Consider the following 15,014-nt stretch of genomic DNA (forward strand, 5'->3'; position numbering starts at 1 on the left):
AGAATTTTTTTTTTCAAACGTGCAAATGGTGCCAATAATAATGTCTTCATGTCAATCCTGACAATTCTGGAGATGAGAACGAAGATTAAAAGAAGCTGATTATAAAAAAGACACATGGACTTTGAGAGCATTTATGATTCAAATTGATAACCTTTCTCATATCTTCTCTTTTTTTTTTTTTTTTTTTTTTTGTGTCCCGTTTGGATCTATAGCCATCAGAATTGTTGTCTTAAGGCCAAGAAAGATGCCAAGCGGATTTATTTTACCAAGTGGATCGTCATGGCCTTGCCATATTGGTCCATTTGATTGACCTTTATTATAATTATGAATTTATTTTATTTTCAGTTGCTACAAACGGGACAGACATGACTGGAGGATAGGACAGGGAGAAAGAATGAAAGAAAGAGAGGGAGAGAAAGAAAACCAAATGGGAGAAGAGACGGTGAGAAGGGGGGGAAGAAAAAAAAAAAAAAAAAAAAAAAGAACAAAACTCCTGGGTCACCTGTATGGAGAAAAAAAAACAGAAGAGAAAGCAAACAACAAAGAGCAACATAATAAAAAAACGGCACCATCACAATAAACTAGCTAGCAGTAGATATCAGTAGATACTAAATAATAAACAATATTGAGCAGCATGCAAGATAGACAGCGCACAATGTGCTTTGAGGCAGCAGCCAAGAAAGCTGTAGTCATGTACCCATTTTTTAAATGGGTACATAAGTTTGTAGTTTTGTTGAAGACGCGGTAACAAATATTTCAGACGTTCAAGATGAAATTGGCAGATAAGAGACTCCTCGCTGTGAGGATGGCGATGCAGTTGGAAGCCTGTTGTGACTGCAGTTTTGATGATCCTGATCACTGACTGTTTTCAGACGAGACATTCACTGTGCAGAGCAACACGAAGCAATTGGAACAGGAAAACAACCAACCAAAGGAAAACTGTGTTTCCATCTTGTTCTCCAGCAAACCCGTCCTACCTCTGGAGATCCTGACGCACTGATCCCGACTTGCTCGTGCTGCCTTACTTGCTGGCAGCATTCTTCACGCTGCTTCTTTCTGTACTCAGAATTAATGAAGTGGCAGATGTTATAAGGAGTGCCCAGTCAAGGTCAGGCATGAAATTTAAGAAATTGAATTTGATTTTAGCAATATTAGGCAAATGAAAGATGATGTTTAGTATGCACATCGAAAGATATACTCTGGTCAGAAATTACTCCCAGGTATTACTGGAGGCCAAAGTAATGCCATTCAGAGTATGTTTGTGATTAGACACCATATTTCTAAGATTTTTAGGGCTGTGCACAATGACCTCAGTTTTATTATCGGAATTTAGAAGTAGGGAATTACAGGTCATCCATGCTTTTGTCTTTAAGGCATGGCTGTAATTTAATTAATTTATTTGATTAAGCTGGCTTCATGGATAAATAAAGCTTGGTATCATCTGCATAGCATTGTAAATTTATGCAGTATCTGTATTAATATGATCTTATCACTGACCAGTCTTCACTGTGCAGGGCATGGTGAAGGAGAGTACACACTTACGAGCCAGAGGCAACAGAGTCACCATTGGATGCCTGTTGAGCTGAATAATGCCAATGCCAGTGACATGCCAGGACAGGACTGTGTTCCCAGTTTGAAGCAGAGGATTAGTTAAATTCCTGTGGTAAGACTGTTTGAACATGACACTACCTGTGCACAACCAATATTTTATCCTGACTGAGAGAGAGTAACAGTCTATATTTACTTCCTAGCACGGTGGGCTTCTCTCTTAAATATAGTGGCAATTGTTCTCCTCCTGTATAACATCAACCCTCTGCATGTCCACCACTACACCATCACTACACCCATGAATTTTCTTTCTGGTCTTGCTCTTTTCCTCCTGCTTGGTAGTCTTATCTTCAACAAGCTTTGTCCCATATATCCACTAACCCTGCTCTGCACATGTCCAAACAACCTGAGCTGTCTGTCTGATATTCTGATTTCTTATCCATCCTGGTTACTCCCAACAAAAAGCATCTTCAACTCTGCCACCTCCAGCTCAGACTTCTTTTTGCTTGTACTACTCTCTCCGAACCACATGTCATAGCAATTAATCCTTTGCTTTCACTCTCTTTCTGTCACAAATCACCCGTTACGCTTGTCTCCACCCCCTCCACCCTGTCCCCACCTCTCTTGTGCTCTATCTGCACTATCTTTGGATGGTTGACCGCAGGTATTTAAACTTCACTCCACTCCTTGCAGCTTCCCTATTACACCTGCCTCACTCATTCACAAACATACATTCTGCCTTGATTTTACTGAGTTTCATTGCTCTTGTCTCCAACACCTCAATTTTTCAGGTGGTATATAAATGAGGTTTATTACTATTATTAGTATCATTATTATTGGAAGGTAAAATGTTTTAATTTTTAATGAGGATATTTAAATGACATAGCATAAATGTCACTCTTTGGATTCAATTTCATATTATTGTTTAAAAATGTAATTTCTTCTTCTTCTCATTTGAATACCCCCATATCTCTGTATGAAAACATCTTAGGGTGAAACTGCTCCCCCTGCTGACCGTTCACGGTAACCGCGGAACGGCTGTAATAAGCCCACTGGCTGCTCCGCACAACAACACAAACGCCATCTTTAGCTGACAAGCAAAGTAGCGAAGCTGAGAGTTGAGAAGCGAAACTAGGTCAGGCGCTCGGAAAGCCAGCACACTTTTGAAAACCTCATTTCACCAGCTTCCCGGCAGTTTTCGCTAACCTCCCGACACACCGTGCTGTCGTATGGTCCAATGTGTTTGATCGGTCGGCCAGCTCGGACGCAGTTTTCTTGTGTCGGTCCCGGTTGACGTTGAGTGATCGTCTCTAAATAAACAGCCCCACGGAGGAGGTGATAACCAGGTGAGGAGGGTGAAGATAAATAACTGCCGCAGACCTGTAAGTGTCTGATCGAGCTGTTTTTAGTCACCGTTTTATGTTAAGTGGGTAGACTTTGCTAAGTAGTTGCCAAGATGTATAGTTGGGTTGAGCTAAGCTAACTCCTGACGGGTGTGTTGTTGCTGTAAACTGCGGTGGCATGAAACGGCGTCCACAGCGTGGCATTTATGCGTGGAAAAAGGCGCTTTTATTAAAAGACAGTATCAGCGAGGAGAAGCTAACTTTGAGGCAGCTTGACCACACGGTGCTGGTGGTTGAAGCAGAGGGAGGCGTGTCCTCTATCTGTACTGTTTTCATTTTCAGGTGGGCAGAAGAAACGCTGAAGGAAACACGTAGGCTGTTCTTGCAGTTAATCACCAGCATGTGTGAGGCAAAATACGCGGAATGGCCCAGTGCACACAGTAGTCAGGACAGACTTCCAGGAAATAAACACGTTGCTTTCTAACTTGGTGCTCGCGTACCTGTGAGAATCGACCGATACTGGGGGAACGGGAAAGCCGATAGAGGCAGTAAGCTGTTTTAAATTGTTAATGATTAAAGAAACTCGTCACGAGTGTTTTTGTTTAGAAAACCAGTCAACTAGTTAACCAGTATCCATGCAGCCACAGGTTAAAACTAAAGAGGTATCTTTAGAAAACAGAGTACTAACACACACTTTAGGGGACAGCAGAGTAAATATGCTTTTGTGATGTTCTTTGAAGTTTTTTTTAAAAAAAATTCTTTTCGATTTAGTTTTGGTTTGCTTTTTTTCGTGTCCCTTTTATTCATTAAACATGTTCAGCATTAGTTTTCATTAATTTAGCTGTTTTATTTTTTTTGGAATTAAGATAACTCTTTATTGTCATTGCGCAGTCATACATAGTACAATAGTACTATAAAATTGGAAAACTGTTATGTTTTGACAAGAATGACAGCTAAATATACTTCCTTTATATATTCCGTGATATAAAAATGCAATATTATTTCTGTTTTCATGCTTTTTTTTTCTAAAGGCCAGTTTTTTTTTTAATTTTTTGCATCTGCAGCAGTATGCAAACGTTTTGATTATTTAGATTTTATATGTATTTATATATAACTTTGCATTTGTGTGTAAACATGTGCAAACATACATGGAAATACAGTGTAAAACGCAAAATAGTTTGTACAGTTCTAACAAGCTTGAAAATTGATATTTAGTATGACCACCTTTGTTATTCAACACAGCCTGAACAGCTTTTGTGTAATATCTGGATATATTCGTGTATATCCACAGACCAGTTCTTGTATCATTTGGGACACCTCAGTCTTTTCTCCACATTTCCCTTCCTTAACAATGGCTTCTTCTCAGCCACCCTTCCTATGAGACCATTGCTGAGCTTCACCTTAGAACGTTAGAGAAATTTTTTTTGTCCAGTTTTCTCAAACTTTTTGAGGACACTCTGCACACCATACTGAGATATTAGAAGTTGTTGTCTAATAGTACTTTGGAAGTCACCTTGGTGCAAAAATAAATTTTTTATGGTTAGAAGATGATGCTATCTTAAGCATTTTTCACAGATTGAGCTAAATACATTACATTGGAAACAAATTGTGTCTTTCTTACATGCTACTAGAAATGAAATGCCCAAGATACAATGTAAAACTGGTTCTTTGCTAAGTTGTCTGTTATGTGTTGACACAACACTGTTAATTTAGGTGCCTTTTTATGCTTGAATGATTCCTAGGTCAGTGTTAAAAGTCTAAACAAACAAACAAGCAAAAACGTTCCTCTTAAAATGGTCAGCTAGAAGGAATAGAACAGAATAGCTCTTTATTATCACTGTGCATGTGCAGCAAGATTATGGGTGCTCCCCACCAACTGTGCATTAAAGTACAATGGACTGAAAATGAATGAATGAAAAGCAACCAATGTCCAGAAAAGAACTGCAAAAGGCCTGCTTAAAGCCTGGATAACTATTATTCAAACGCACTTAAGAAAATACAAGGAAGTTGAGCTCATTTTAAGCAAAATATAAAGAAACAAGGGGTGACTCAAGAGTTTTGCACAAATAATTATTGAATAATAATAATAATGGATTGGATTTATATAGCGCTTTTCAAGGCACCCAAAGCGCTTTACAATGCCACTATTCATTCACTCTCGCATTCACACACTGGTGGAGGCAAGCTACCGTTGTAGCCACAGCTGCCCTGGGGCAGACTGACAGAAGCAAGGCTGCCATATCGCACCATCGGCCCCTCTGTAGAACTGTACTGTAGAAACCTTTGTGCTCATATGTTCTAGATAGTCTTGTTTAATCAACTGCTGATTTTTAACTAGCTGAATTCAGTCAAATACACCAAGTTATTGACCTAACCATGGGGTCATGTGATCCTGCTTGGGGTCATGTGATCCTGCTTGGAGTCTAAATTTAGAAAGGAGAAGCACTCCTCCTGGTTTTCATTGATAATCTATAGGCACTGGTAGTTTTGTCATCTGGTCATTTTTTTAAATGGGTACATAAGATTCACATATTTATCACAACAGCTATATATGTTGCTGTGAAATGATTTTTGTTTTTACTAGTTCATGACCCAAAATAAGCAAATCTATATATAATTAACCAGATTACCCAATAAAAATATTTGTGGCTTTAGGGTCATGTGTCAGGCTTCCATATATGGGCTGCAAAAATAAAAACAACTGGGATAACATGCACAACGGCGAGCAGAAAAACTCAGCTCATCTGTCTGGATTTTAAACCCTCATCTTTTCACCCAGGATGAAACGAGGTCTCCAAGGGAACGAGCAGGAGGATGGAGGTGGAACCAGCGGTGGGTGTCAGAAGACTCTTAAACGGTCCCGCAAGCAGAGGAGGGAGAAAGATTTGGAGGATGAGGAAGCCCGCTGGGAGTGTCTGCCACAGGAGATCCTGCTCCACGTCTTCCAGTACCTGCCTCTACTGGATAGGGCTTTTGCCTCCCAGGTACCTGTATAATAATAATAAAGCAGCATTTATAGCTGCTCTTAGTTTACAATATGTAGCAGGGGGCAGTATTTATTAGTTGTAAGAACTAGAACAGCACAGTCACATTTTTTTCCCTCTCATACTCATGTGTAAGCCTCGTTTGTATTGCTTTACTTACACGCTACATTGGCATTATTATACCTAATGGTTGCTGAGTTTATCTGATGGAGGATTATGAGCCTTAAAGGCCATAAGTGGGTGCTTCAGCTTGACTTTGATTGTGATACATGCTGTATTTGTTCATATAATGAGAGAGGTCTTCATTTGGCTAAACTAAGAAGGTAAAGCAGGGTTCTGTTAGTTTGTGGGTATGGGGTCATGTTTCAAAGCACTGCCTCAATTCGAACTGCCGCCAGTTTATCTCTTTTTTAAAGTTGCAGCATTTTGCTGTTAACACTTTAATGGAAGGTTACTCATTCATGAGGGAGATCAACAAGATGTTTTCAGTTTTTCTGCACAAATAAAATGCAGCATGAGCATCTAAGTGGTAAACATAATGGAAAATGCAAAAGCATATAATATTTGATTGTTTGACAGCTTTGCTGTTGCAGACAAAGAACTTCCCCAATTCACTTGTTTGTTAAGCTACAGTACGGCTGTTTCAGTGGACTGAGACCAAATGCATTGGAGTATTATAAAGTCATACTGTTCATGAGCACAATTTAATTTATGTACAAAATTTTAAATAAGCAATATAAAGTAATCAACTGTCTCACCAGTAGATCTCACCTCGGGGTAGTCTGACTTCATCGTGCTGCAGTTCAGTTCAATTTTTATATCAAATCACAAGAACAGATCTTTAAAATTATTCAAGACCTCGTATGTAAGGAAAAGGATTTTAAATTTGATTGTGAATTTAACAGGGAGCCAATGTAGAGAAGCCAGTCAGTTTTCTGGTGCTTCAAGGTCTGATTAGAGTCATTTTCCAGCTCAAACCATTTTAATAGAGCAGAACAAGGAACCAGCTGCACATGTTTGAGTTGGATCCTGCAACTTTGAGGTGGGAGATTCTCTCCCACCAGGTTTGGAAGATGGTATAAACAAAGCGTGCAGCCAGACTCCAAGAGCTAAGGCTAAGGGTTTGCAGTTAAAAAGAAAAGTAGTTAGACACCAAAATTGAGTGATCTCCTTTGGCCACACTTCACCTCTCCACTGTCTCATGACTTTAAGCCGGGTAGTTCCCCCCCCCCCCCCCAAAAAAAAAAGAAAAACTAATTAGTCACAATCCTGCAGAGGGCACCCAGCAGCAGAAACGCATAAGAAATATTTTATTTATGTGTTATGTATATATTTACACCTACGAAACAGGCAGTGAGGATTTTGACACTTCTTAATTTCCTTTCACACCCAGTTGGTTAAGGAAGTTGATGCAATGCAGCATGTTCGAAGGTTCTTACGGCTTCACACATGCTTTATTTATACCGTTGGCTCGGAGTCAGGTATTTTTTAAAAAGGAGCCAGTGGCTCAAATCATTATTAATATTAAATACTTATTTACCAGTTTACTGTGCCATGTCAAACAGATGCTACCTACTGCTACAAAATATTAGTGGTATTTATTTTCCTATTTTTCCAAATAACTTCTGAGCATTATGATTACGTAACTCAGCAGGAATTTAAACAGTAAGCAAGCAGATGTATAGTGTTGCTGTTTTCCTGTTTCAACAAGTCATATCCTCGACATTTGTGCCAGGGTGACACCTCTAAGATTAATTATTGGTTTCTCTTCTCTGAGTCACATTTTGTCCTCTTGCCTGAGGATGGAAAAAAAAAAAGTATTTTTGTCTTCAGCATGAAAAATTGAAAAGTTTGTGTTGTTGCTGCAGGTATGCCGGGGCTGGAACGAGGCCTTTCACATGCCAGAACTGTGGCGATGCTTTGAGTTTGAGTTGAACCAGCCAGCCAGCTCCTACCTGAAGGCCACACACCCAGACCTCATCAAACAGATCATCAAGAGGCATTCGGACCACCTGCAGTATGTCAGCTTCAAGGTACGAAAGAGAGGGGGGCAGTTTGAGGTTACAGCAGTTCAGTGATGAAGCGAAGTGGATTTTTATGTGCTGCCCAACTCACAGTGCCATTTTCTCTGTGTGCTGCCAGGTGGACAGCAGCAGAGAGTCTGCAGAAGCAGCGTGCGACATCCTCTCTCAGCTGGTGAATTGTTCTTTGAAAACTCTGGGGCTCATCTCCACAGCCAGGCCCAGCTTCATGGAGATGCCTAAGGTCAGCCTCAGCAACAGGGTTACATCGTGTGCATTTTCAAGTAAAAGCAAACAGACGTGACACCACAAGGTGGACTTTTGCAGAGCCTTAGAAATGAGCCATGACTGAGAAGATTTGAGAACCACCGAAGCACTCAGACACGAGCGTCTCTGAATTGTAACGCACCGCAGAGATCTGAAAATCCACCGCTTTAGAGCTCCTTTGATTAATGCCTGAAAGGAAGCTGGTTTGATTAAAGTCAAGTGCCTATGGGAAGGTCTACAAGTTGATATCTCCAAAATCTTGTACTCGGCCCCTGTTTTCTTTGACACTTTATCTCAGAAGACAGATCCCACAGATGCATACAATGTAAAAGAAACTCTGTGGAATTATGGTCATTTGCTGTGCGACGGTCTTGTTTTGTTTGCAGCTTTTATTTTACAACTACCTGCACAAATATGCATCTGCTCCTAGACAAAGCTGAAAGTTTCAGTGTGTATGTGTAGTTGAATTAGATGCTTGTTACTAGATCTGTCTGCAGATTTCTTAAATAAAATGTTTGCTTATTGTTTCTCTCTCTTCTCTGTTCAACAGTCCCACTTCATCTCAGCACTGACTGTGGTTTTCGTCAACTCTAAATCCCTGTCCTCCCTGAAGATTGATGACACGCCCGTGGATGACCCGTCTCTTAAAGTCCTGGTGGCCAATAACAGCGACACGCTCAAACTGCTCAAAATGAGCAGCTGCCCTCATGTTTCACCTGCAGGTACTGACAAATGGAACAAATGAGAGAAATTAGGGGCCTTAATGATTAGTAATGACTAATTAGTCATTGTGTAGAATTTGATTGATTGATTGAGAACTGTTATTGCTGAAATTGTAAGGTTTCTCCCTTGTTTCTCAGGGGCTTGGGTGCGATTTATAGACGTGCTGTACAGGTTGCCAGTAAACACTGCATTTATTTTTTGGGCATGTATTTCCAGGCATCCTGTGTGTGGCTGATCAGTGCCATGGCCTGAGAGAACTGGCTCTCAACTACCATTTGCTGAGCGATGAACTTCTCATCGCCCTCTCCTCGGAGAAGCACGTGCATCTCGAGCACCTCCGCATTGACGTGGTCAGTGAAAATCCCGGCCAACAGTTTCACACCATCAAAAAGAGCAGCTGGGACGCCATGAAGCGTCACTCGCCTAAATTTAATCTGGTCATGTACTTCTACCTCTACGAGGATGAGTTTGGCCCTTTCTTCCGCGACGAAATCCCCGTCACGCATCTGTACTTCGGCCGCTCCGTCAGCAAAGACGTGCTGGGGCGCGTCGGCCTCAACTGCCCGCGTCTGGTCGAGCTGGTGGTGTGCGCCAACGGGCTGCGACCGCTGGACGAGGAGCTGATCCGCATCGCCCAGCGCTGCACGCAGCTGTCTGCCATTGGCTTGGGAGAGTGCGAAGTGTCCTGCAGCGCCTTCGTGGAGTTTGTCAAGATGTGTGGAGACAGACTGACACAGCTATCCATCATGGAGGAAGTACTGGTTCCAGATCATCGCTATGGGTTGGATGATATCCACTGGGAGGTATCAAAGCATTTGGGTCGCGTCTGGTTCCCAGACATGATGCCTACGTGGTAGAGCTATGGTAGAAGGCTCATCTTTCAAACATGAAGAAAACTGATTTTATTTTAACATGTAATGATTTCAGCTACAAATTTCTGTATATAACTTTTGTATTTAGGTGTATATTTATAGATTATAATTTACGTAATTTGTAACATTTAGTACGTTGTTTTCTTCAGCCCTTGAATACTGGATAAATATAGTGTTTGAGGAGGGTTTGGGAGTGTCACTTTTCCAGGGGGATTAACAAATATGTCTGGTAACTAATGGCCCGTTTATGCTCGCCGTTTTTGCCCTCACGAACGGTGATGTACGACGAAAGTGACATCACATCCACCGGGCAATCCGCGCCTTTTATTCGTCATTCTGGTCAATCGTACCACAAACTTTTGTAGCTTCACACAGGTGTCCGTGCCATTGCTGCAGCAGCTGGTTTGGGAGTGCACTCGTGTCAGAAGTAAACCTCTTGTTTAATTCTATCATTGCAATTGTTTTGCTTCTGGTTTTGACTTTTTCTCCTGTGCCACAGCTAATGTGGATGTTTTATGTCAGTGGTGACACCTATCATTCAGGAAAATCCTGCAGCAAATCCTGCTTTAAATGATGCGCAATTGCGACGTCACAGTTGGCGTGCAGAACCACCGGTCCGGCGAGCATAAATGCACCTAATTAGTTTCATACACACAAGATGCATGTAACAAAGATTCCTTTTTGCCTTGTAAATATAATCCTTTTAATATAAATCAGAAACTTTAAAGCACTGAGCTTAATTTCACTTAAGCGAGTTAACATGCAGATTTTAAAAAGAGATTATCATCACCACACTGAACCCAGTGTCTTTGAAGCCAGGCAGTTTAGTCTTAGAAGGGGATGATCACCATTATAAGCTAATGTATTTTAGTACTCATTCAAAGCCACCCAAATTAATGTTATAGAAGCTTTTCTGATATATTTTTGTTTGTTTCTTTACAGCTGCAGTAATAAGTTGTGACTGTACAAGAATGAGTGATTTTTTTTTTTTCACAGTGAGGCGACAGCTTGTTATAGATTGTGGTTGCTGATCATGTGATACTACAAGGAGGGAGGCAGCAGCACAGACAGTACTTCCTTGCTTTGTCTGCTCCTGCCATCCATCACTGTGTCACGACTTCAGTTTTATTTGAATGTGCTTTTGAACCTCATGTTTCTGCCCTGTGTTTGATTTTGGACAGCAAATTGTGGAGGCAGTTTTCTTTGGTCGCTTTGGCCATGATCGCGTTTGTCTTCATATACTGTATAAATATGTGTATATATAAACATATATGTGCGTGCATGCGTAATGTACGATAATTTATTTTCTGCATTGCCTGCACCCACGTTCCTGTAATTGTAAATATAAAATCTGTTATATTTAAAAACAAATGTAAGAGAGAAATTCTAATCATATATCTATACATTTAATGATTCCTTTCGATGCACTTTTACCCTAATGAAGGTCCCGAGAGTAGCATTAGGGAAGGAAATGGAACAACTTTGGAGCTAAATGGTCACAAGATTTAGCAGCGGTTCTGCAGTCTAATAACTCTGAGCCACCTTTTGTAGTTAACTTGATTTTACAAGGTTCGTTTCTTACAAACATTGAGATTATAAGATCCTAAAGTGGATTTTTTTTTTTTTTTTTGTTAACTGACACACAGAAATCATCCTGGGAAACCAAAACCCTCGATACAGCACAGTCACTGATTATGCTTCTATTTCTAACTTGAAGAAATATTAGAGTGATTCGGGAAAATTGTAACTAATTGGGAATCAAATTCAGAATTTCGAAGGTTATTTGATTGATGTGCGCACCGTTGTAACGTTAGGGCTGTGTTGTTCAGCCTGTCGCAGACACAGTGGACTTTCAGAAATGAAGCGGGTGGTTGTAGATGATATTTGAAATCGTGCAGCCCTGCAGACGGGACAGTATGGCAGCTGAATGTTGATGTAGCCGAGTGTTTTCATGAATGTGTAAGCTTGAAATATTTATCTTTCTCTATTGTTTTTGTTGCAGTGGGCTGAAAGCTGATTTAAGTTGGACACCTTTTAGTCTGTCAGTCATTATGTTCTGAGTTTATGAGGTTCATATTTCACCTTGTCTGTTTTTTTTTTTTTTTACTTTTTATTTTTTGGGCAAATGTTAATAGAAGAGCCACTCCTTTATATTGATATTCTACCCTGTAACAGGCCCTGTAATGTCTTACGTGCAAGTTTTCTGTTTCTGCGAAGCTGCCACGCCTGACAGTGGACTTTATCCTTTACTGGCGCACAGTACAGTTTATGGTGTATCTATACAAATGCAAATATGCCGTCTGTTGGTTAATATTAACCACATTTGTGTTGTGCTTGCACATGATTATCGTAGCATCAGAAAACTGGCCGAGTAAGGGCTGCAGTTGTATAAACAACATGTTGTTTATATTTAATCTAAATAAAGCTGCATTGTATTGAGAAGATTTTTGGAGAGTAACGTCTCGACGTTCTTTTCCCAAAGAGATGAAGCATTCCAGTAAAAATCTTTAGAAAAAAAATTAAAATTTTGTACTATAAAGACAATGATGTGCTTCGGTTCACATGGATTTAAGTTCTTTGAACTGTTTCAAGATCATATTCAGAGTTCAGTGAGGTATTTGGATAGATATAGACTTTATTAATCCCCATACTGGAGAAATTCACAAGTTACAGCAGCACAAAGCTCAGTAAGAAAAAAAAGGCATTAGAGATATATGAGAACATCCATCCATTCGCTTATCCTTATTCAGAGTCGCGGGGGGGCGCTGGAGCCTATCTCAGCTGTGATAGGGCGAGAGGCAGGCAGACAACCATTCACACTCACTCGCACATTCACACCTAGTGGCAATTTGGATTATCCAATTTACCCATCCCCACAAGCTGCATGTCTTTGGTGGGTGGGAGGAAGCCAGAGTACCCAGAGGGCACCCACACAAACACAGGGAGAACATGCAAACTCCACACAGAAAGACCCCGGCCTGATGGTGGAATTGAACTCAGGACCTTCTTGCTGTGCGGCAACAGTGCTAACCACTGTGCCACCATGCTGCCCATATATATGAGAACAAATGAGGAAGAAAAAGACAGTGTATAAATAAAACAAGCAAAAATAATATGAAAAAGTCAATTTTTATGATGTGCAAATGGTTGCTATGTACAGTAAAATATACTAGAAGACATTTCACTAAGCTGTTCTTTTATGTGTATATTAAATGCATTAGGAGAGATAATACAAGCACACATATCCGAGCAGGTATCTATTCTATACGCCTATTTTAAAGTTAGAAAAAATGTTGCTGTTGTGCTACAAAATCAGAGAGAAATGTGAGTATAGATATCATAAGATGCTATCATAACTCCCTGAGAGCAATGAAATGCAGTGTTGTTAAGGATACCCTGAGTGTAATGTATTAATTAGGAGCAGATTGTTACTGGATTCTCTTTAATCCATATTTAGCCCTCTTTAAGTCTTTTCTCTCTAACCTTTGTCCTCTATTTGACAGTCTGTGCAAAATATCTTATTTAGAAAGGCTAAAGGTTTATTAAGAAGAACAGGCTAATCACTCATATCACTAGCTTTACAAATAAGCTACCACCACAAATAGGCCCACGCTAATGCATATGCTGCGAGTCACCTCGTTTTCATTTTGCTATGCAAGATGCTGAAAAAGGTTAAATTACACTTCAAACATCCCTGCGAGGAAACTGGAGAGAAAAGGAATAAAGTGTATTACCAAGCGAGCAAAACTTTATTTATGCAGCAATTACCTCCAAGCCAAGTGCTTTTCAAGCAGCTTTATAAACAGCAGTAAACATGAAGACATAAAAATAGACACGAGCAGGAGAGGACACAATCTAGTAAGAGTTCCATTAAGTGAAATCAGATAAAAGACGTAACCTGCGGTGCTGTCTCGTGTTTCAGCCACAGCTAATTAAATTTTTAGGTCTCAGGATTTAAAAGGACAATAAGTGATATTTCTCAAACAGGAAATGCTCTGAGCTCCTGAGCTGTGGACTAAGAGCCGATGAAGTCAGATTATTGGTTCAAGATCCACAGTTTGGGAAGATTAAACTTTCTTTAAAGTTCTTTAAATTACTCACTTCATGTGCAAATATGTGCTTAAGTACATTTCTGAGCATTAACACATGTATAATTATAAACTTTTTTTTTTCAGGTTTATTTTTAGTATGTTATTTGCAATTGGTGTTTGTTCTGGGAAAGATATTGCAGACTGAGCAATAATGCATTTCTTGCATTTCTCATGGGTTCTAATGGGGGCCTTTCTTAAAATGACTGGTCCCAGTAACAAAGGCACCTGTCGACTCAGAAATCGAGAGAAAACCAACAACACACCCGGCAGAACATTATGTTATTTACACGGGTGCACATAAGTGGTCCGCATGTGCGCATTCGCTGTCAAAATAAAAGACGCGCACCAGATAAGAAGTTGCAACGCACGTCTGCGTCCATATAAAAAGCACTGTTTTTGTCCGCTAGAGTGGGATTTTCACGGCACATTCTGCACCACATCTCTGTGCGTTCATCATTTGTTTGAAGCCAGCTCACCTCCTGCAACCACTTTTCCGAGAATACGTGCTTCTTTTGTGGTTCGGACTCCTTCTGACATTTCTTTGGAGGTGGAGGAACATCACAGCTTAAAGGAGCTTCTTCGACATCTTTAAGAGTTCTAAACAAATGTCTGTCCTCCTCCAGAAAATCTTATGTACGCAAACACGCGTTGCAACTTCATATCTTGTGCGTGTTTTTTTTTTTTTTTTGACAGCGAATGCGCACCTGCGGACCACTTATGTGCAGCCCCGGTTATATAGCTCGTCATATTGCAGCCACAGAAATTATTTTGTCCATGAAACCATAAAGCTGCACTTTCTTTTTGCCTTATAGTCTGATTTGTCATAACTTCTCCGTTTTGTGGTAAGCTTTTCTTTGGCTGTCACTTCTTCACCCTGACCTGTCTTATTTGGCTCAGCAGAACTAAAATATATATCCTGCTGCTTTTACACACGCACTCATATAAGCTCAGCGATTCTCTGCGCGATCAACCTCTCACATGTTTAAGCTTGCTGCGGGAGATTTCACTTGTCATGTTTGCATAGTAAGCTAACGATTAATAAGACGATGTCAGAGGAATTGGTGCACAAATTATCATCACTCACAGATCAGTGCTGTCGCTCTCTATACACAGTTTGCATGATTGCAAAGTGAAAGCAAAAAAACAAGCGCAAATTCAAACGCGA

General features: G+C 40.3%; 1 protein-coding gene across 2 annotated transcripts; it reads left to right on the forward strand.

Annotated features, from left to right (window-relative positions):
* Positions 1-2,584: 2,584 nt before the first annotated feature.
* Positions 2,585-12,202, forward strand: LOC120721301 (F-box/LRR-repeat protein 3-like). Of its 2 annotated transcripts, none has more exons than XM_040011530.1 (6): positions 2,585-2,894; positions 5,671-5,875; positions 7,744-7,908; positions 8,018-8,140; positions 8,714-8,885; positions 9,103-12,202. In XM_040011530.1, the coding sequence occupies exons 2-6, from the start codon at positions 5,672-5,674 to the stop codon at positions 9,741-9,743; spliced, it is 1,305 nt and encodes a 434-aa protein (XP_039867464.1). In that variant the 5' UTR covers positions 2,585-2,894; position 5,671; the 3' UTR covers positions 9,744-12,202. The 2 variants fall into 2 exon arrangements, with proteins under 2 accessions (XP_039867464.1, XP_039867465.1); XM_040011531.1 differs by lacking the exon at positions 2,585-2,894 and adding an exon at positions 2,901-3,439.
* The last annotated feature ends 2,812 nt before the right edge of the window (positions 12,203-15,014 follow it).

Source organism: Simochromis diagramma, unplaced genomic scaffold, assembly GCF_900408965.1.
Source record: "Simochromis diagramma unplaced genomic scaffold, fSimDia1.1 OVJJ01000603.1, whole genome shotgun sequence".
Classification (NCBI taxonomy): domain Eukaryota; kingdom Metazoa; phylum Chordata; class Actinopteri; order Cichliformes; family Cichlidae; genus Simochromis; species Simochromis diagramma.